The 22,612-nt window shown below is 48.6% G+C and overlaps 1 protein-coding gene across 1 annotated transcript in view; it reads left to right on the top strand.

Moving 5' to 3' along the window:
• Nucleotides 1-22,305, top strand: part of PSMC3 (proteasome 26S subunit, ATPase 3) — a 109,306-nt gene extending 87,001 nt beyond the window's left edge. Inside the window, exons 9-12 of the mRNA XM_078684495.1 lie at nucleotides 10,345-10,441; nucleotides 18,317-18,462; nucleotides 20,160-20,241; nucleotides 21,953-22,305. Coding sequence (XP_078540621.1) covers nucleotides 10,345-10,441; nucleotides 18,317-18,462; nucleotides 20,160-20,241; nucleotides 21,953-22,063 — 436 coding nt within the window. The 3' untranslated portion in view covers nucleotides 22,064-22,305. The remainder of the gene's footprint in view (nucleotides 1-10,344; nucleotides 10,442-18,316; nucleotides 18,463-20,159; nucleotides 20,242-21,952) is intronic.
• Nucleotides 22,306-22,612: the final 307 nt, after the last annotated feature.

Below are 22,612 nucleotides of genomic sequence, written 5' to 3'. Positions count from 1 at the left end.
GTAGGGCTCAACTTCCTCCAATCACTATCCACCATGTATGGCTTTCTTTCCAGGACTGAGTTGTGTTGAGCTCTCAGGGTCAACCTCTGGCTACCTACAGCTGGAGGTTGGGTCCCTCTGTTTGGCTTACTGGAGGGACAGGTCAGGTTTGGGGCCCTCAGGTCCCAAGTTTGGCTGTGCCCAACAGTGTCCATCTGTGGGAGGTCCCTAACTAATTTTAAGGGGGATCCCTCAGGAGTATGTTTTATTTTCACTGGGCTAGGACTACTAGCTTCAGTGCCCTTAATCTGCTGATTGGGGAGTTCTTTTGGACAGGGGGCCCTTTGGGGTCCTTCACTGGCCTCACTGACCTCTACAGCCCTGGGCTGACTGAGGCAGGGTAGAGAGGGGCAGGTTACCTGCTCCAGACTGGGTCCCACCTTGGAAGGGTCCACTGACATCAGAGGCTCTGTCAGGCTAGGCCTGACTACCTCTGGGGCAGTTTCTTCACAAGGGATCAGATCAGTTCCCTGAGGAGGCTGATCCTTTCCTAAAGTCTGGTGGGAGGGAGATTTCTCTTCCTCCTCAATGCTCTCTGAGTGGAGTGATCCATAGTTTCAGGCTTCACAAGTCTGAGTTGGGGCTGTGGCCATCACAACCCCACCAACCTTTTCAGGAAGGGACTCAGTTTGGGTATGGGCTATTACCATCACAGCCCTGCTGACTTTTTCAGGGAAGGAATCTGTTTGAGATTGGGCTGAGCCTGGCACAGCCCTCCTAACCTGTTCAGGAATATTTACCATTTTAGAATGGGTTTCTTGCACTACCTCAGCCCAGGCTGAGATCTCTAAATCATTCCCCAGTAGGCAATCTACAGGCAAGTTTGATGACACTGCCACTCTCTTGTGGCCAGTGACACCTCCCCAGCTGAGATTGACCACTGCCATGGGATGATTTGTTTGGATTCCATCAATGTTTGTTACCTGGTATGTGGCACCAGGTAAAAGTTGCCTTGAGGGGACTAGACTTTCAGTCACCATGGTGATGCAAGCCCCTGTGTCTCTATAGGCCTCAACTTTCAGACCATTGATGAGGGGCTCCTGTCTGTACTTGTCCAAAGCGTTGGGACAATCAGTGAAGTTGGCAAACCCCATGCCACTTTCACAGACAAGAGTATCTGAGTTAGGGGACCTGGTTAGGCCAGAGTCCCCAGGAACTCCCAAAGTAAACCCACCCAAATTCTTGGGGGTACTCCCACCACCTGGGGGATTACTACTAGTAGTAACAGGAGGTTTGGGAGTGTTACTTGGGGGTATGTTCTCCTTATTGTGCTTCTTTGGGCAACTGCTGTCAGTTTTCCAATGACCTACCTGTTTGCAGGCATAGCAATAAGGTTTCTTCTGGGTAGAGGAAGTGTCTTAGGACCCACCCCCATTCTTGGAGTTTTGGGGCCCTAGGGAAGTCTTCTCTGCAGATTTATCCCCACCTTTCTCTTGACGCTTGGTAGTCTCTTTCTTTTGGTCACCACCCTGATTCTTAGGCCTAATCCTGGTTCTGACCCATTTGTCTGCCCTCTTACCCAATTCCTGTGGAGAGGTCAGATCAGAGTCTACCAGGTGCTGGTGCAAAAGCTGGTTTTGACAGTTAAGTAAGATTTGCTCTCTCATTATGAGATTGTACAATCCTGTGTAATCAGTAACTTTACTACCCAATAACCAGCCCTTCAGAGCCTTAGTAGCACAGTCTACAAAATCAGTCCAATCCTAAGCCTGAGTTTTCTGGGTGTCTCTGAACATCAACCTGTACTGTTCAGTGGTTAAGCCAAACCCATCAATCAGTGCAAGTTTCAAGACTTGGTAATCATTAGCATCCTCATCTCTAACAGTGAGGAGCTTGTCTCTACCTTTACCTTCAAAGGAGAGCCACAATATAGCTGCCCACTGACTTTGGGGTACCTGCTGTACTTTGCAGGCTCTCTCCAAAGCAGTCATCCACTTGTGGATGTCATCCCCTGTCTTATAGGGGGGCACTATTTTACTCAGGTGTCTATTATCAAAACTCCTGTCTCTATCCCTAGGGATATTGCTGCCACCAGTGGGGACTACCCCACTCAACTGTTGCTCTCTAGCAAAGGCAAGCTTCTCCTTGGCAAGGGCAAGTTCTTCCCTCTGGATCCTCAGATTAGCCTGCTTCATCCTTGCTTCATGTTCTCTCCTCTGAGGGGAAGTCATTCTCCTCTGGGGAGAAGTCATTCTCCTCTGAGCAGAGGCATGAGAGTACAGATCTATTGGAGTCCCTAGAATGAGATCTATCTCTCCTAACCCCATAGTTAGGCCTGATTAGGGTTAGCACTGGGGGTCCCCCAGTTCCTTCCCTATGCAGGTCTAAGTTGGCCCTAGTAAGTCTGCTGACTAGCTCAGGACCTTTGTCTGCCTCATCCCCAGAGGTGTCCTCTTCTTCCTCCTCCTCCTCTACATTCTCTGTTTCAGGGAGGTCTGGATCACCAAGTGTACCTTCTAAGGGGGGCATGCTCCTATCTGGATTAGAGAGGTCTGTGTTGGCAGCCTTTCTGGCATCATATGTCTCTAAGAGACCTAACGGAAAAGGAGTGGTAGGGTTAGAACCCTATTTCAATTTCCTGGAGGTACACAATTGTCTCATCTCCTGGAAACTGAGTGCTGCATATCTGGAAAGGACCTGTGGAGGGTCACTAACCACTAGGGGAGTCTCTGAAGACTCTCCATGGGTAGCATGTGATCTGGACTCGGGGCGACGGGATCACATCGTAGTAACTATGGTGAGTTATACCTCTGCGCAACTTCGTTCGCTTAATACGGTGTCCTATGGCTGTCGTAAGGTTTTCCCCAGGCGTTACAGAGGTAAGAGCACATGCCCTGGATGTGGCTGGTTGAAAGACGCTGGTCCACGGCTACCTCCCCATCGGAAGGTGGTTCCGGTGAAGCATCTGTGTATGCTATTGAACACCAGATCAGTGCGTAGCCACGCTCAGGAGCTTTCAGATCTTCTGACTCTGGAAAAACCGACTTGTCTGATGCTCACAGAGACCTGGCTGGGAGCTGCCTCCAACCCGGATATTGCTTCGGCTATCCCGGCAGATTATAGCATCTATAGACAGGACCGGCAGGGAGGAAGGGGGGGTGGTGTGGCCATCGTGGTGAATAATTCTGTTGCGTGCTCTATCATTCCCACTGAGGTTATTAAAGGGTCTGAGTCCCTTGCCTTTTCTTTAGCTTTGGCGCCGCATCAGTCAGTGAAAGGTCTGTTAGTCTATAGACCCCCAGGCCCAGCAGGCTCGTTCTTTGATGAACTTCAGTCTGCTATGTCATCGCTGTCCATGAGAGCTGACCATTGCATTCTGGCCGGCGATTTTAACTTTCACATGGATGATGCCCAGGACTCAGACGTGATTAAACTAGCTGATATCACGATCCCCTTGGGCTTAGCCCCTTTTCTTTTTGAACCTACGCACGACAAAGGCCATATCTTGGACCAGGTCTTTTCCTCTTCCCCCATAGAGGTGATAGCACTTCTACCGGTGCTCTGGACCGACCATTACCTGGTGCAGTTCTATATACCGGCCAATGAGAGACTCCGGAGCAATGCCTCTAGGCAGCTTGGTTCAGAGACAAGGGCGCTGTATCAGGTGACCCCTGAATTGCTATCTAAAGCACTTCATGACCAGCCGTGCCCGCTGATGGGAGATCTGGATAGCGACCCGGAATCCTTGCAGGATTGGCTTGAGGAGAGGCTAAATGACCTGGCCCCGGTTAGACCTCCTCGATCATTATCTAAGCGGGTGTCTGCCCCGTGGTTTACTGGTGCACTGCTTGCTTCTCGCAGGCAGTGCAAGGTGGCTGAAAGGACCTGGCGAGCCCAGTACAATCCAGAAGCCAAGCTCGAATACAGGACTATGGTCAAAGCCTACCATCGAGCGATTCTGGCTGAGAAGAAAAGCTATTTTGCCAGGAGGATCGAGGATGCTTCGAACTCCTGCAAAGAGATCTTCTCGATCGTTAGGGAATACATCACCCCGTGGTCGAACGCGACCCAGTCCGCTCCCAGTCAGAAGTGGGCCTCGGATCTGGCTGGCTTCTTCACCGCGAAGATCAAGACGATACAGGAGTTGTTTCCATCGCGGCCGGCGGCTGTCCTGCCTGGCCCCGATGTTGGCTCTGTCCCACCGATTCCCTCGGGACCTGTCCTGTCAGACTTCCCGCCTTTACCTATGGCCTCCTCCTTGGCTTTGCTGGCCAATCTTAAATCTGGGTCACCGCTCGATCCATGCCCGGCCAAATTTTTGGCGAGGATGGCGGAGGTAGTTAACCTGCTGGTCAACCCTCTCCTGAATCGTTCCCTTAGCCTAGGTGAGGTCCCCTCGGCGTGGAAGCGGGCCATGGTCATTCCTTTGATTAAGAAGCCAGGTTTGGCTCCTGAGGTCTTGGCAAATTATAGGCCGATTTCTCTTCTTCCGGCTTTAGCCAAGACCCTGGAGAAGCATGTTCATAGCGTGCTTTCCAATTTTTTGGAAACCAACGACCTGCTTCACCCCACTCAGTCGGGCTTTCGCCCTAATCTGAGCACGGAGACGGCGTTGTTGGAGGTTTCTGAGGCCATCAAGGAGATGCTAGATCTGGGTGGTAGAGCGATGTTGATCATGCTCGATCTGTCGGCGGCCTTCGACACCGTTCCCCATGAGGGTCTCCTCTGCAGACTTCATGAGATCGGTCTGAGGGGGACGGTGTTTAGATGGTTTACATCTTTTCTAGCTGGTCGCCGACAGTCGGTCTGGGTTTCCTCGGCTTCCGCCGAGATGCCGCCATTGGGAGTCGGAGTCCCGCAGGGCTCGGTATTGAGCCCAACTCTGTTTAACATCTTTATGACCCCTTTGGCGGCTCTGGCGGAGTCCTATGGAGCCCAGATCGTATCCTATGCGGATGACACCCAGCTGCTCTTCACCTGCCGGAAAGGGGAGGACTTTGACGGAGAGAGTATCCGTGAGTGCCTTGGGGCTGTTTTTAAATGGCTCCAACTGAACAGCCTCAAGTGTAACTCAGATAAGTCGGAGGTACTCTTCTTCGGCTGTCAATCCGACCCGGACTGGCAGATGTGGTGGCCGACGGACATGTCTCCACCGAGCCAGTCTTCGCAGGTGGCGAAGAATCTGGGGGTCAAAATTGACAACGGCCTGACCCTCAGATCTCAGATCCTTACTCTTACAGGCACATGCTTTGGACTTCTCCGCATGCTGCGGAAGTTCTTTCCGCTGCTTTCAGAGGATCACAGGAGGATTACGGTGCAGGCCTTGATCGGTTCAAGATTGGACTATGCTAACATCTTATATCTTGGCCTGCCCGAATACCTCCTGCAGCGGATGCAGGTTTTGTGATTTTTGATTTGTGGTGGTATTTGTAGAGCGCAACGGTCGCTCCGGAAGGAGCATCTTGGCGCCGACATTTTCCGGTAGAGGATCAAAGCAAGAAATAGGAGGAACAGGAGTTATATGGCAGCTTTGATGTAATCATCCTTGAGGCTGTAGATCCAAGTTTTGAGCAATTTTCTGAAAGATTTTTCGTGGGTTGTGAATCTCAGGTTTTTGGGCAGAAGGTTCCAGGCCTTAGAGGCCAAGTGGTGTACGGTTTTGCCACCTTTTGTCTTCAGATTGAATTTGGCAGGGAGGAAGAGGTTATCGTGGGAGGAACGTAGAGATCTAGACGGGTTGTAATGAGGGAAACGTTTTGTAAGGTATCGTGGGCCGGAGCTATTGAAGGCCCGGAAGGCGATAAGCAGCAATTTGAAAAATATTCTTTTATGAAGGGGAAGCCAGTGCAGAGATTTTAAGGCGGCGGAGATGGATGATTTTCTGGGCAGCTTCAAAACGAGTCGGGCTGCGGTATGGAGGACACTTTGGAGTTTGTTAAGTGTGGACTTTTTGGCTCCTGCGAGGAGACCATTACAATAATCCAAGCGTGAGATTATTAGGGCTACCGTTACCGTTTTTCTGGAGTCAAGAGGTAGAAAGTCGAAGAATTTTTTCAGGGACTTGATGATACCGAAACAGCGGCCTGCTACGGTCCTGACGTGGTGGTCAAAGGAGAGAGCACTGTCAAACAGGACGCCGAGGTTCCTTGCAGTGGTTACGGTCTTGGGGGGGGGGGGGGCAACGGAGTTTTCTGGCCACCAGAGGGCCGGGCAGAAGGTGGTATTTTTCCCCATGGGGAGGATCCAAAGGTGGTCCAAAGATGGAGGTGGTCCAAAATGTGGCGGCCCGCGCCATTTTTGGTCTGCACAGGCGAGCGCATGTTTCTGGCCTGTTACAGGCACTTCATTGGCTGCCTATCCGACAGCGGATAGTTTTTAAAACCTTGACTCTTGCCCATAAGGCCTTTTATTCCACCGGGGCTAAATATCTGCAGAGGAGGCTTAAGCAATACTGCCCGTCGCGATCCTTGAGATCAGAATCGCAGCTTCTTGCCATTGTTCCCCGTGTGAGGAGGGCCCGACTGGGAGGTCGTTCTTTTATGCTTCGGGCTCCTCAGCTTTGGAACTCTCTGCCCTTTGCGTTACGAAGCAATTCCAATTTGCTATCCTTTAGAAAGGCCCTAAAAAACCTGGCTGTTTGCTTCTTAGGTTTTAAAATTTTCTTTGTGTCCCCTTCTGTATTCTTTATGTGTTATGTTTGCTTTTAGGTTGTCAATAAAGCGCCGGGACACTCACTGAGTAGCCGTGCGCTATAAAAGTCACAAAATAACATAACATAACATAACATGCTTCTAGTGTGGTGTAAGTGATGCACCTACCTACACTATAGGTTTTCCTACTGATCCCTTGCTAAGAGTGGTAGTCAGGGTTTGCTAGGCCCTGTCTACTACAACAGCTGGTTCAGTAGAACTCAGAGTATTTCTAAGCTTGTTATATGTACCTAGAGTACCTTATGTGATCTTTCAAATGATATTTCAAGATTATACGTGGTAAAAACAGCAAGCTCAAATCCCACCGCTGCCACCAATGTGAGAAGTTGGCCTGATATATGATGCTCACTAGTTCTAGTGATCACCTTGTATCAGTCCAAACAACCCTTATGGTGATTGGTTGTAAGTCAACCTTATAGACCAGCTATCCTAATGGTAGCATGGACAAAGCAGTGTTTAGGCTAAACTCTTTTGCATGTGAAGCCAGCTGTTTTACCACAATATAACCCCTTGAATACCAGATGAAAGGACACCACACAGGTTGTTATGAAAATAAACAGTGTATTTATTAATAACAACACCTCTGAACTCTTTATGAGGTCAGAGGGCTAAGCACATGACAATCTCTTAGGAAAAATACGATAAGTTGCACAAAATTACAATGGTGCCCTAGGGGCACGACAAACCATATACTAAGTAAGTGGAATGTGAAAGTCAATATAAGGAATGGAGCTGTCCAGAGGCTGTAGGATCGATGGGACCACGCTACACTAACACTAGGTAAGTAATAGGAGGCCCACGGAACGCGTGTGCAGAGTGTGAACTCACACGCGAGATGCGTAACAACGTCTATGGACAGTACAGTTCAAGTTAAAGGTGAGTACGGACAATCCTGACTAGGTAGGACTAAAACTACTGTGGAACTGGACAGACACCAGAACTGGACAGTAGGACAGTTAAACTACCCTTGAGCACCGAAGTGCTCTTGTTACCTCACCCACGGGCCGCGGGTGCATAGGGTTCAAAGTGCGTCGGGTTCTCGCGTTGAAGTCAATGGAGCCTGAAAGAAAAGATGCTGCAGGCGACAAGGAGGAAGATGTCCGGTGCAATCCAAGGGTGGATTGTTGAAGAAGGAGACCTGAAAGCAGAGGGGACAATGTTCACAGTCACTAGCCAGTGACTGGAGTGGAACCAGGAAGGAACCAGATGTCGTCGTCGCGATCAGGTGAAGAGTGGACGCTTGACTCTGCAGCCACGTGGACCAGGAGGTGTCTTCGACGACCAGGATGGAGGCACGAGCTGTCCCACGCAGGCTCTCGCTGTCGGCGGTGTTGGATCCGGAATCGGCGTCAACAGGCCTTGGCAAAGGCAACCCACACGGTGAGTGGAGAAAGCGTCTGGTGCGGACTAGGAGAGTCCGGGGTGCCCCTCTTTTGGAAGGGAGCAAGGGCCAGTCTGGAGCAACCAGACCAGCAGCAAAGATTCAAAGATTCGTCGTCTAGGAGGCCACTAGCCAGCCGGCAAGTGACCAGACAATGCGTCGAGCAGCAACAAGGCAGAAGGGCCCCACTCAGATCTTGTGGATGCTGGAGGGCTGATCTTCGGTGCAGGGGCTGCTCGGGGATGGGGCTTCTCAGTCCCCAAAGCACTTGGTCGAGTTTACCTCGGGAGTCGTGCTGGAAGCGAAGTGCAGTTTCTTCCAAGATGGCCAGTCCCACGTGTCTCGTCGCACCCACGGGTCTCAGCTTTGCTGCAGATGTGGGTTGAGGTCTGAGAGGTCTGGGAATCCGGGTCTCGTCGGGCTCTGAAGTCTGGATCCTGGAAGGAAGACGACAAAGGGAAGCCGCTGGACGCTTGATGGTGCCTGCTTGTGCAGGGTGGACACTCCTTGCCCACAAGGGAGATTCTTCAGTCTTCTGTGGAGCAGAACGTCGAAGTCCAGAGTTTCTTCTTGTAGAATATGTTCAGGATAATCTGATTTGGAATGGGACCAGCTCCTACCTTTATCCTGCTAAAGGGGGCTGCACTACTGACTAGGTCCCTCCCCTGGGTGGGACCAGGAAGGGGGTTGTTTACCCCCCTATCCTTTGTCCGGTTTCCCGCCAGAGCTGGGGCTGGAGTGTCCCAGCAACTGGTTTGAACCGGTGTATGCACAGGACACCTTGTGTGCCCCGGGCATGTCTCATTCCTTTCAAGCCTACCCTACCCAATACAGAAAACCCTGTCTGGGGTGGTGCTAGCACCTCCCAAGGCAGGAAACCCTTTGTCCAAGCCTCCCTCGCTGGAAGGACTCCCAGCAGCAGGAGGTCAGACTTGTGTCTGTGGTGGCAGCATCCATTTTGTGATGCCAAGGCTCGAGTTAACTTTAACCGGGGTTCTCAGTTACATACATGTCGTGTCCCTCTAGAAGGGTGGAATGCTACCCCCGTCGCCAGAATTGGCGAGGGGGTAGTATTCCAATTCGTATGACACCTTACTCGACATGTTTTGATAATGTTATACCAGAGTTAGCATTTAACCGCGAGGATTATAATGCACTTAAGAGTATATGGTATAGCGTTATCATGGAACAGCTATTAGGACTTGGTTCCGCAAGCTGCAGACGGGCTCAGCTCATGCCAGAGCACCATCTCACATAATTCCAAGCACTATGCCCTCAGGATTGATAAGGCCTGCCATAGGAGTGACTGATAGGGATATATGTGTCCATTTTAGGGTTAGATATAGGTATACTATATCTACAGCAAAGGGTGATTACACCACCTTGCCCCAGCTGTCTTGCAGCCAGTTGTGTCAGTTTTGGATGGCCAGCCAGGGGTGGCATAATACATGCTTCAGCCCCTGGTAGGCCCTGGGTACACCTATGCCCTGGGTACACTGTACAGGGACTGATAAGGTGACTCAGTATCCAATTAGATATGTACCTAGGGTACATGGAGTCCATTTTACAGAGAGAGCAGTGGGCCTGGGGTCCTGAATAGCAGGATCCCAGGCCAACTAAGTCAAAAACCAGCAAAACACCAGGCAAAAAGTTGGGGGCAACCATAGTCAGATATCCACCTTCCTACAGGTATTTCCTGTGCTCAAGAAATTATTACTTTTAGTCTCGGTTCTGCACCATCAGAATCTACACTTAAGCCATAAGCTGCTTTCCATTGCGCCCCACCCACCTCCCCCCTTCCTCCTGGCTTGTTTTCTTAGGCATCTGTTCTAGATAAACTCAAATTTATTGATCGTCTCCACTGAGCGTTTCAGAAAGAGACTGAGGCAACGGCATCATGAGTGGTAGATTCTTAAGGGAGCCGGAGACCATTTTAAACTATTAGAATGCAAGCCTGCTGGCTGCAGCTCCCTCGATGCGAGACACGTAGGAACCGCTTTGTGTGTTAGGTGTTGTGATGTAGTTTGAAGACGGGTGTTTATACTATACAGGTGAAACTCTGAAACCTTACCTTGTGGCAGCTTTTGGAGCATGCCAAGCCACATATGGAAATGTTGGACTCCTCACAGTTCTATTTATTCTATGGTCCCCACAGGCAGAGAAGCATTATTCTAATGTTTGTGAATTCAGAACCAGGACTGCAAGCGACCAATTGTTTCTTATCTGCCCATGTTGTATCGGATTGCAGCTTTATATGTTTCATCCCTGTTGCAGGTTCGACAGCGAGAAGGCTGGTGATCGAGAAGTGCAGAGAACCATGCTCGAGCTCCTGAACCAGTTGGATGGATTCCAGCCCAACACGCAAGTCAAAGTAAGCCATTTTGGGGCCGCCCATGGCCTAACACGGTGTCTAAATGGAGGGCAAAGTCTGCTGGCTCTTTATCTTCAATTCAGAGATGTGGTTAACTCTGGAGGAGGAAAATTGAGGGGCCCGAGGAAGGCAAAGAATAGATCCCTGGGAAGGATACGGGCGTCTGTGGGGAGGAAGGGGAGTTCATCCTGAGGAGAAAAGTGTGTCTAGGCATTGAGCAGTCACTCAGCGATTTCTCCAAACCCCCTATGCTCATCTCGCCTGAATCACACGGCTTCTTCATTGCTCCAGTACGAGGTCCAAAAGCAGTGACCGCTCAGGGTGGCCAACTTCAAAGAGTGACACTGATTGTACTCCTGCTTCTGGGGGTTGTGAAGAACGGGGCAGTCATGGATGTGATAGAGAAATCTTTAAAGATCCTGTCTCTTGGCTAGATACTGTTTATGATCAATATAGTAGGAGGTCTTGCCTTGTGCTCTGAATTTAAAGGATTGTTTTTATATCCCATTATAGAATCCCAAGTGAGTTTTTTTAGGTTGTTTGGATGGAAATCCGTTTCATTTCAAGGGTCTCTCGAATGGCTGATCATGCCCCATAGGTAACGGTTGCTGCTGTACTGTAGCTTGAAGCCACTCTCCTTTACACATAACTTAAGGTGGATTATGTGTTATTTAAACCACTGCTCCACAAGCTGCATTTGAATTTTTGCTATGCAGCATCCCCACTTTACCTTCTTGGTTTCCTCTAAAAATATGTTTCTTCTGTGTCTTGCAGGTCATGGTGACTTGTGCCTCCTTACATCTGATCTGGTCACCAAACATTGGTTTGATGGTTTCAGACATCACCTGGCTATTTGGTTCTAGTGCCCAAGTGGCCTCTCAGACCTGTCTCCAAATAAGAGCTGCTCAACTATGTATATATTTAGCCTTCCTTTGGCATCTGGCTCTCGGTGTCTGTAAACATGCACCCTGCAATCTTTCCAGTCTGCCGATATCTCCAAGCATTTCCCAAGCTAACTGCCATTGGAATATTCTAGTAACTTGTAAGCCAAGTTCTCATCAAATTCTACCTGTAAACATCGACTCTCTCTTAATTCAGGGCCAAGACTCTGGCTTTAACTCTCCCTATATCGCCCTTATTTCATTGGCACAAAGACAGCGTAAAGATCCTTCCATCTAATGCTTGCAGTAGCTGCGACTCTTTCACATAAACTATCTGAAGTTAAAACCCTTCCTTGTTGCACTGGCCTGATCTTTTCCACTTCCTCTTAACTGATAGAAAGAGTTTAGGCTTACTTAAAGAATAAATGGGGGGGGGCGAGGAGCCCCTCAGAACACTCCCGCCGCATTCCTCCAACAGGGATGCAAACCTGCACCGCAGCCGTCTGCCCCTCTGACGCTCTCTTCCAGCGTATGAGAAACAGTGGTTCACACTGGACTCATTTTTTATCCCACTTAATGTTCTCTTTAGCAGTACAAGCGCCAGTCCTTTCAATGCAAGTTCCACCCAGACTTCTCGCGAAAGTGAAGCACTTATTGTAACCTTGAAATTAGGCATATTGGGAATAGTGCTTGGTGCCAGATGTGCGCACACGAAGAACTGACAACAGAGTTGGTGTTTATATATAAACAACAATCAACTACTGTCATATTTTCCAGTTTGAGTTCTTTTATGTAGATTTACAGGTTCATCCCTTGAAAGACCCAGTATGATTGCTGCAGTGTCGATGTTTCAAGATGGTGTATAATTTCATCGGGACGGAGTATCATTTTTGGGGACCTCGACATTTTAACTGATCGTGAGCAGGATACGTTTCTGTAGATACGCCAAGACAGGGCTCAGTTCAGCGGCGTCCTGCAGCAGTTCCAGCCTCTGGGCCATCAAGGAGTTGTCCTGGCTGTGTCAGAAGTGATGTCTAGGTTGCAGGTCACTGGCCGCAGCAGGCCTCCCAGGTCGCAGTGGAGGTGTCTGATGTCACGCTGGTACCTGTAGTTGTATAGGAGCAGTAGACTGGGCCTTGGGCTCCATTTGTGGCCGACCATCAAAGAGCCCTGGTTGGATGAAACAAGTGGATTGGTCCCTCTCAAAATCTGCAAGTGAAAAAGTTTGTAAAACTTTCCAAGTCCTGTTGCAGAATGGAACTTAGTATTGTTTTGGAGATGCTGTGAGCCTTCACTGTGACGAAGCTGAAGTGCAATCCGATGACGTAGAACTGCTGGTCAGGTACCTTTTCCCTCTAGTTTCTTTGTAGAAACAATTTCCCACGGTTTCCAAACTTTTCCTCTGGTGCGCAAACAACTACAGGAGTACACTTCTAGGGTCCCCAGGACCTATGCCGAAAGAGTTTAGAAATTCTCAGGCAGAGGTCAACAGCAAATTCCAGTTCAGATCCAGTTGCCCCTGATCAGCTGGGCTTTTGAAGGAAAAGGCCTCTTGAAGCTTACTGGTTTCCCGTTAGCCGCACATGTGGTCAGCCAACTGGCCCTTGGAGTCCTGTTCTTCTCCTGTGTATATGAAGGAGCAGATTCAGTGCTTCAGGGGTCCTCTTAGGTCCCAGATTGCAGGTACAGTCCTCTAAATGTTCCTGGGGCAACCATGCGGACTTTGTCACCAGTTTCAGTACTTTAAAAAAATCTTAAAGTACCCAGCACTCTCAATCCAAGGTGGGGAAAACCTTCTCCCTTTAATCAGAGCCTGTGTGCCCATCCAGACAAATGGCCAGAGTAATGAGCGGTGCCCTCTTCTGTGGTCACTCAACCCCACTTCTGGGAGTAGCTTTCCTCTCGCTGACTGTTTGTCAGCCTAACTGGAGGGGTATGGCGGCAGAAACTGGGGCTATCGAGTGTCCCCTAAGATTTGCTTGTGCGAGAGGTCGCCCCTTTGTAGTTAATTAGGTTTTTGGGCCCGACCAACTGGTCTTCCTACCAGGAGAAAATAGAATCCCCACTCCCAGGACATTGTCTCTGCTCTGAGAGCAGTTTTCACCCCTCTTTCACCTCGTTCATACCAAGTACAGGCTGGGCACTTGCTGGATACCTAATGTAAATTCCCCACCAGGCAATGTAAAGGTAACTTTCTAAAAGTTAAATTTCCATACCGAAGATCAGAGACTTCCCCAATAGAATGGGTTGCGGAGAGAGGGAAACGCGTACGATAACACCGAAAGGAGGAGTCACTTTACCTTGTGACCATGAAAGACTACTTTGGAGAAAAACAACTTGCAGGAGTATGCAAAACATGTGACTCTACAGCTATACATGCCAAGAACAGATGCTTACTGTGTAAGTAACATGATTTATTTATTTTATTTATTCAGAGTTTTATATAGCGCGAACAAGATCTTTACAGATATCAGAGCGCTTCACAGAAAACAGGGGGTGACGATAGCATGAGGGTGACGCGACATAATATTGGGTGAAATATAAACATCAGTAGCATGATCGGATAGCAGTCATGTTCTAATAGAATGTCAATAAACAATCAAATAAGCGAAAATAAAAGACGATACTGAGTCTTACATACAGCTACGATGAAAATCAGGAGAACTTATGCTATAAGTATCTAAAAGTTCCAGGGAGCAAGGGGAAGGGGCCTCGATGATCCTTTCTAATATTACACGATCCACTCTTAGATGTTATGCATCCTACCTACATGGGCAACAAGGCGTGCTTATAGGGGACTTATTTTATAGGTCAATCAATTATCATCTTTATTCGATCACAATCATGATCATCTTGTAGTTGAAATCCGGTTTCCTACCTGTCAAAAGGATGATTTTGACCGGTTTCAACAGAAGGGTTCATGCGGCTGCTGCTGTCTGGCTACACAGGGTTGGATTGAAGCCACCTTTTCACTGCCATTGTAGTGGACGGTACAACAGGTGCTGCAGATCACAAGTGGCATTTCACTTTCCAAGCCCTGTGTGTATTTCTGCACCACATAGTGGTGGCACGAAAGTGAAATTTGTGCCAATCAGTTTTGAGCCAATTTTGACATCATGTTGGGGTCAGAGAACATACACTGGGCACTGGACAGAAGTGTCACTGTGTTAGAGTTCGAGGTTATCAGTGGGTTCGTTAAAAAAAGTGAAAACCTGGAGATTTCCACCCAAAAAGGGGTCATTTTGCAACACCCACCAATGGCAAACTTTTGTAAAAAAAAACATCATAAATTAAACCTATGCTCTTTATTAGATGCCCGGTTGGGCCAGGCCTTTCTAAAGGTGTTAATTGGCAAGGTCTCCTGTAATGCCCAAGATCGGACTTATTTTTAAACTTCCGCAGGGATGAAGGAATGGGGGAAAAGTCAGAAATACGAAATGACTCATCGTAGTGACTGTTTTACTCCTGGCTCTTCTTTTTCACGTACACACCCACCATCTCCTCTCTTTTACTCCCTGATCATGTTAAATAAGGGTGAAGGACTGTACAGGTGGGATGTGCTGGATGTCTCAGTAGCGGGTCTTTCTTTACATGAGCCTTCGCTTCAGATTGCGTAGGGATCTCTTTTTCATAGGTGCTTCCTGAGCAGGCAGCCTGTGGTGAGGAGGAAGACTAGTGATTGGCACTAAAGCAGTCATTCCAGTTAGTTAGCACTTTTTGTCGGGTGTCGTGTGTGTGACACTTGCCTTGCTGATACCTTGCTAAAGATGGATAAAGCTATACCCAAATCAAGTGGGTAAAAAGACATGCAGGAGCGTGGACAACTAAGTACTTTTATTTTTGGTTGAATGATGCTCCAGGTGCGAATTTTACTACTGTAGGTTATAGGAGCATGTAAGGGATCATTACTTCTGTGACTCCTGTTAACGAGAAGTTTTAGAAGGCAAAACGTTGTATAATAAACATCCTACAAGTTTGTCCCATTGGTTCTGGCTGCATTGGGTAGAGCCTCTTATTGCCCTTTAGATACTTATTATGCTGAGCAGCATCACACATCTCTCCCTCTCTCATTTGGATTTGTTGAGGCCTTAACTTTCACAGGGTTTTTAGTGCCTTTTTTCAAGGTTAAGGTATTAAGATAGGACAACTCGGTTCACTCTGATGGCAACTTTTATGTTGATGTTTGAGTAGACACACCAGAGCATCTCCTAACAAAAACATCTGTATGAAGTCTGAATATACTCAGCTTTCCTCTTTGTAGTAAAAATTATTATTTTTTAAAAGTGGTGCAAAAGAGCTGAATTAGAAACATGTGATTGAAACACGTCTGACAAAGAAGGCTTGGATTAAATGAAATGTTAATCAAAAACAAAAAAAATCCTAAGCACTCAAGGTGTCCGTCATGTTAGAGGATGGCAGAAGGTGGTCGTGTGTGAGGAATTCTGCAGGTTGAAGTGCACAGTATTGCGGCATGGCACTCTTAACCCCTTCGCTGCTCATGACGAGCTCAGCTCGTCATGCAGTACACTGGTCGTGTGTTCATGACGAGCTGAGCTCGTCATGAAACAATGGAAATCTAGGTCCTGCAGCACAGCAGAATAATCTCCCTAACAGCCAAGGTGTTAAACAGCAGATGGGGAGCTGGCACTTAAAGGGAGGTGCATATGGGTTAGTGAGTATGGGACAAGGCCACACCACCAGGTCACATTGGGAAACATTGTGGAATCCGGTGGTAGAGGTGTGTTGCGGCGTTGGGTGTTCATTCATAAGCTAGGATTGGGGTACAAGTCCGGGGGAACCCTCAAGGGGCTTGATCCTTGAGATGCTGAAACCCGTAGGAACCCTGTCGGTCCACTTCTCCCTGGGCAGAGGGGCTCGAGTGCAATGGTTTCTTTTGATGTCTGATTCTGGTGCAGGAGTCTCTCGCGGTCGGAGGAGGGGTCCTGCAGAAAGAGGCTGCAGGCAGCGGCTGGAAGTCCATTCTGGATAAACTCAAGCGTCGGCTTGTTCTTGTGGGTCTGTTGACCTCGTTGGCACCATCACCTCCTTTGGACTCAGGCTTTAGAGCGCATGTGGAAAGGTGCTTTGAAGCGGTGGGTGGGGGGTGTCACAGATTCACATCTTGCTCTATGTTTTGCAGAAGATGGGCAAACAGGACAGCTGGGCCTCTCACAAAGTGGCTCCCTGTCCCTGAAGTCCCTCGACTTGCAGGTCGGTCTTCTTTCACATTGGTGTCCGGACCAGGTACAACAAGCCTTGGCTGCGGCAATGGTGGCCAGTACCCCAGGTCAGGTATTGGTCCTGTGCGGCTCCAGTTGGTCCTGATGTTCTCTCGGTGGGAATACAGATCTGACCCCCAAGAGCACAGGTTCCTCTTCCTGGTGGGCTGCTGCTTCGGGGTGGCCAGGAAGCAGCAACTCAGTGCACCTCACCATGTGTCTTTGGTGCCCGTGGCTGCAGGGGAGTAGCTTCTCTACTCTAAGGCAGTTTCTTCAACAATTGGAGAAGTACTGGCAGCCCTCCAGGGTTCTTGGAGACTGCACAGCGGCAGGATAAGTCTGCTTCTTCCACGATTGTTGGGGGCAGCAGACTGGCAGGGTTGGCGTCAAGTCAGTCGTTGGCTCCTCTGTTCTTGTGACGGAACTCTTCTTTGTCCACTGCTTCTCTTGATTCGTTGAAGTTTGAAGATCTGAGGGCAGAGAGTCCTCTAAATACTCCATTTTATGGGATTGAGAGGAGTGAGAGTTGGTACCCAATGGGCTACTTACCCCTGGGGTTACTACACCCTCTAGATCACTACGTTCTTTGGGGAGTGGGAATCACCCTGTACTAGAATTCCTAAATCCACCACGCACAAGATGGCGGCATCCTAATAGTGGTGTTCACTTCAGGCCTAGTGACCCTAGAGGTGTGCCCATCCTGACAGGGCAACACTCCTCCTGCAGAGCTAATTTCCCGTCTGTCCTTGCACCAGTCTGCCCATCTCAGTGGGGTTGGCATCCTGTCTTGTGAGGGAAGCCAGATTCGCATACCAAAGATGGTGGGCTGTAGAAGCACCCTTCCTTGGAATGCTAATTTTACCTGCCATCCTGAAGGAGGAGGAGGAGGTGATAACTGCTCTCTTCAGAGCAGGCATTGTTCCTGTCCTCCTGAGAGTGAACGCTCTCACCCCTGGGCGTCAGGAATTAGTCTGTGGTGATAGGCTGGACTGAACCAGTCAGCGAGTATACTAGAGGGCGGTAAGTTTCAAGGAGTACCTCTAAGATACCCTCTGGGTGCATGTATGAATAAATCCATCACTGGAATAGGTGTGGGTTTATTTATAAGAGATGTTTGATACCAACCACCATATGTTTCAGTGAAGCCATTATGTAGCTGGGGTGCTCCTTTTGACCAGTGCCCAGTACATACCTTAGGATGGATCCCCTGCTCACTTGCAATATCTGTTAATAGAACTAAGCATCACATGGGCTTATCTACTTAAGCAGATATCTCCTCACGCAAAATATAATGGATCCTGGCTCTGGCTCAAGGCTTGATGTAGGGGTGACTTGCATATATTGGATGCAATGAGCATGGCGTGACACACACCGTCGAGCAGCCTGACCTTGGCAGTCTGTGTGGAATTTGTATGTGGGTCCCTTAGAGCGGCATACACTATGCTGTAGCTCTTAGACCCTCTTTAGTACCCCTGCCTTAGGTACCTGGAGAATCGTTTACTAACGACTTACAGGGTGCTGAAATCCTTAGCCAATTGTAGTACAATTAGACTTTACCTCGTTTTAGTTAAGGAGCACTGACAGTTAGGGCTGGTTAGCAGGCCGCTGTGCGCTGTCAATCGAAAATAAGCTTTGCATCTAGTAGCTAAAAAGGGGGCAAAAAGTGGAGGGGTAACTCATCAAACGTCCAGTTCCCTACAAAGATATACAAGTTCACCAAAGTATTTGGATACCTGATTCCTAACTCGCACTCCTTTTTGTATCTCCTCCTCCAGGTTATTGCTGCTACGAATCGTGTGGACATCCTGGACCCAGCCCTGCTCCGTTCTGGACGATTAGACCGAAAGATTGAGTTCCCAATGCCCAATGAAGAGGCACGGGCTCGCATCATGCAAATCCATTCCAGAAAGATGAACGTCAGGTACTCACACATGACTGACCAGAGGCCAGACTGGTCTCTTCAGGGCAGATCCCAAAGATGAGGGCGGAGTGGGGTCTGTAATCCTAACCGCAGGCTGTAAAGATGAGACTCCTGAAGCCGGCAGACTGATGCTTAGGGTCAGACCCCACAGATGAGGGTAGAGTGGGGTCTGTTATTCTAAACGCAGGCTGTAAAGATGAAAGATGCCTGAACCAGGCAGACTGATGCTCAGGGGCAGACCTGAAAGATAGAGCAGCGTGGAGGCTGTAAACCTAGCGCACCCAAACTGCAGGCTCTATAAAGATTGGATCATCCTGAAGCAAAAAGACTGAGGTTCATGGGGTTGGGTGAGGGGGGAGGGGCAGGTTCCCAAGATTAGAACTTTGTCTGACAACAGGACCAACAGAGAGAACCAAGATAGTTTTGGGCTGCAAGCTTATGAATGTTTTCAATGCCTAACAGAATTGGTAAAATTGTAGTTGAATACAATGGAGGCAATCTATAATTGCACTCAGGTGTGGCACACGAGTGTGGCATGTTTCCTCGGCAACAGATTTTACATGGACTGATCCCTTTGAAAGCCAGAATCTTGGTGACCGTCTTTGAAGGCCTCAGGCTCTTGTTGATAGTTCTGGGATGGACGTGCACTCTTGTGTTCTGTCTGATGGTGCTGAGAGGGCCTCATGCCAGTGGTGAATGTCCTTGAAGCCCCAGGCTGTTTTTGAAGATGTTGGGTGATCCTTGGGCTCTTGTTCTAGGTCCTGAAGAGCCCCAGGCTGGATTTTGGGATGGAACAGTCACAGGCTCCTAATGCAGGGTTTTAGGGATCAGTGCTCTTGAGGAAGGTACTGGGAGCTGGGGGCTTTTGGTTAAGATCCTCTGCGCGTCCTGACCTCTTGACCGCTTCAGGGGGAGCGGGGCATCGATAGGGCATGGCTTTTTTTGTCAAATGTTCTGTTGGGGGCCTGGGGACATGGCCTTGTTTGTGAAGGTCTTGTGGAATCGTGGGGCAAGGTGTTTTGGCAGGGGTCTGGGGAAGTGTGGCTTTTTATGGTTCTTGGAGATGGGGTGCGTAAGGCCTTTTGGTGAATGTTTGTGGAAGTGGGAGAGGTACCTTTGGTTGAGGCTCCTGGTTGGTGGGTATGCACTCTTGGCAGCTGTTCCGGGGTTCTGCAGGTCTTGACACAGGTTCTGGGGCAGAGTAAGCTACGCTCTTGAAGGTTCCTGGCTGTGTTGCAGTCTGTTGGGGACGATCCGGAGAGGAAAATCCATACAGGCGGGTGTAGGTGCTGTGTGAGCCACCGGCTCTTCGTAAATGAAGGGTCTTCAGTCTCTTCACCGAGCTTGGAAGCTTGTAGGCTTTTGCGGCATCTCCTAGACTGGGAGCTCGGCATGGGGCGTCTTGTGGATAGTGTTGCTGGTTTTTAAGGCATCTTCTTGAGGGGTCATGAAAAGTGTGATGGGTACAGCACAATCTTGGCATGGGTTGGGGGAGTACGTCCTTTGGGGACGACCTTTCTGCCTGTAGTCTCTTGGAGCAGTGGTATAGGCCTCTATTCTTGAACCGCGCTGTGAGGAAGGCTGCTGAGGTAGGCATTTGGTCATGCTTCTGGGGTCTGCAAGGAAGGGTGAAGGCATCGTGCACGGGCACTTTTGTGGCGACCTGCAGTGAGTAACGTGTTTCTCTTTCCACTCAGCCCTGATGTAAACTACGAAGAGCTCGCTCGATGCACAGATGATTTCAATGGAGCTCAGTGCAAAGCCGTCTGTGTGGAAGCGGTGAGTGCCTCTTACTTCATAACCCAGCTCTTTGCCTGGAAATCAGCAATGCTACAGGAATGGGTTTTGGAACTCCTCATCCTGGCCCAATGGAAGCGGGCACAGTAAATGTGCCTTGGGGCTCTTCATTAGAGTCGTAAACAAAATGGCGCCCGTGTGCACAATCACGGAGCACTTTTGTGATGAGGTGTGACATCTCTGCAGAAGTATGTTATCCAGTAAGTGCCAATCTACAAGCAACAGTAATCATGCAATCTTTTTTTTCTTTTGCAACAGCCAAATAAAATTTAAACTTAATTAAAAATTATTATTTTATATGTTTTGAAGAAGATGCTGGGCAATGCACTGCGCCTTTTCGTGGTTTAAGGGGACTTGTTGTTTTACAATGATTGGTAACTGGAAATTTCCTTTACCCCTTTTTTAATTTTAATTTTATTTTGCTATCCATCTCCAAAAAATAGAGGTTGATGGCCTTTTCCAGGACATTAAGCGGGCAATGGGAGCAGTTAGATGGGACAGTAGTTCTGCAGTTTGCTGCGGTCTGCAGAGGGTTTCTTGAGGAGGAAGGGGTCTCACTGTTGCGTGTTTCGTCCAGAAAGGTGGCTGTGGTTATGGAGGCGTGATTGGAATTTTTCCACACAATGGCTATTGGCAGACTGGGTCTTTCACATCTCCTGAAGTGGTATGAGTTACCTGAACATGTTAAGATCAAATGCTCAGGCCTCTCTAGAAACTGTTTCCACAATTCAAAAGGATTATTCCCTTGTCTCCTCATTCCCACTGAAAAGAACAGAAAGGCACAAGATAGGACACAGTTCTGCTGAACCTTTGTGGTGGAGGCCCCCGGGGAGCCCCTGCAGGGCTGCAGACGACCATCCCAGGATTAATAGGCTGGATTTTAACAATCTTTAATAAAGTCTTTGTGGGTTGGAGTTGGGCGTTGAGCTGCGCCTGTCCTGTCAACCATAGTGTATCATGGCTCACTCTGGTCATGGTGTTTCATGAAGAGTTTCCACAGACTTCCGTTGTCCGGACTGAAGCTGGACCCTGGAAAGAAAATGAATCTCCCCTCCTGACAAGTCCATGGTGGTTCTTTAAAAAGAAAAGAGGCTTTGCTAACTATTTTCTGTCCATTTTTATATTTAACGTTTGGCTTTTGCTTAGGAAAATAATTCTTAAATGCTGTGCTTGTTATCTAGATACAGTCACTCAGTAAAAAAAATCTGAATAGATTGTGTCTATTCCAAAAAGACTCTGGTATTCACGTTTGTGGCACTTTTCTGTTCTTTTGTCAGTCCAGTGAAGGTTTCCATGATGGGGCATTTTAATGTCCTGAAGTTTAGTAGTAGATGGGTGCAGTGAGCAGAGTTTCTAGATCTGTTACAGACCCAAGCTCTGAAGAGCCCTGCCTCTTTGGACATCACCGGGGTCTCTGAACTTGTTCCTGTAATGGGTGGAGTATCTTTATCCTGGGGTCAGGAGTTTCCATTGAAATCTTAAATCAGTGCTTGCTCAATACTCCAAGCAGGGTTTTAACAACTAGACCGACTCAGGTGGGGTGAGAGCCGTTGACAGCATGTCGACAATTCTTTCCCTGAAGAGGCATTTGCTCGACAGCAGTTTTTAATAATCGATAGCCACCCCGTCTGAGTCAGACGAGCACGTGGACTGAATAGGTCTCATCAGCCGAACTCTTCTTTGTTTTCTGCAGGGCATGATCGCGCTCCGCAGAGGAGCCACAGAACTGAACCATGAGGATTACATGGAGGGCATCCTGGAGGTGCAAGCCAAGAAGAAGGCCAACTTGCAGTACTACGCATAGTCTGCGCCTCGGAACGAAGAGCCCGGCGACCGTCACAAGGGCCATGTTTGCAAGGACTAGAGTGGGTGGAATGATCGGCAGAAACTGGGCTTAGGGGTTATTGTAGATGTGGGGGCCGGGTACACTGTGTCCACAGTATTGGGGCAAACAGGACAATTAGGGGATACACATGTACTGCCTCTCCTAGATATTGTCCTGTATAAATATTTTCAATAATTTACAAGAATAAATGTTTCTCAGAATGTTGTGGTCTGTTTAGTAAACAAATAATTTACAATCTTCTACAGTCTGTGGAGGAAAAAGTTGCATTGTAATGTTGAAACTTGTAATGTCAGGTGACCAACGTGAATGTGCAATAAAGGGTTGCAATGGATTACTTAAAAGCAGGTGGTAAGGCAAAGAGATGTAATTACTAGAAGCAGTGATAAGACAATGGATGGCTAATCCCTGGCCATGATCTGTCAGGAAGGCTGATTAATGAGCATTGAAACAGGAGGGTGGGCTCCTATGAGGTGCATGCTCGCCAATGATTGCTCTCTTGGTGCTCTT

This window comes from Lissotriton helveticus, chromosome 3_2, assembly GCF_964261635.1.
Source record: "Lissotriton helveticus chromosome 3_2, aLisHel1.1, whole genome shotgun sequence".
Lineage (NCBI taxonomy): Eukaryota > Metazoa > Chordata > Amphibia > Caudata > Salamandridae > Lissotriton > Lissotriton helveticus.
Note: the sequence above shows the minus strand (reverse complement) of the source record. Positions and strands in the feature narration are given on the sequence as shown.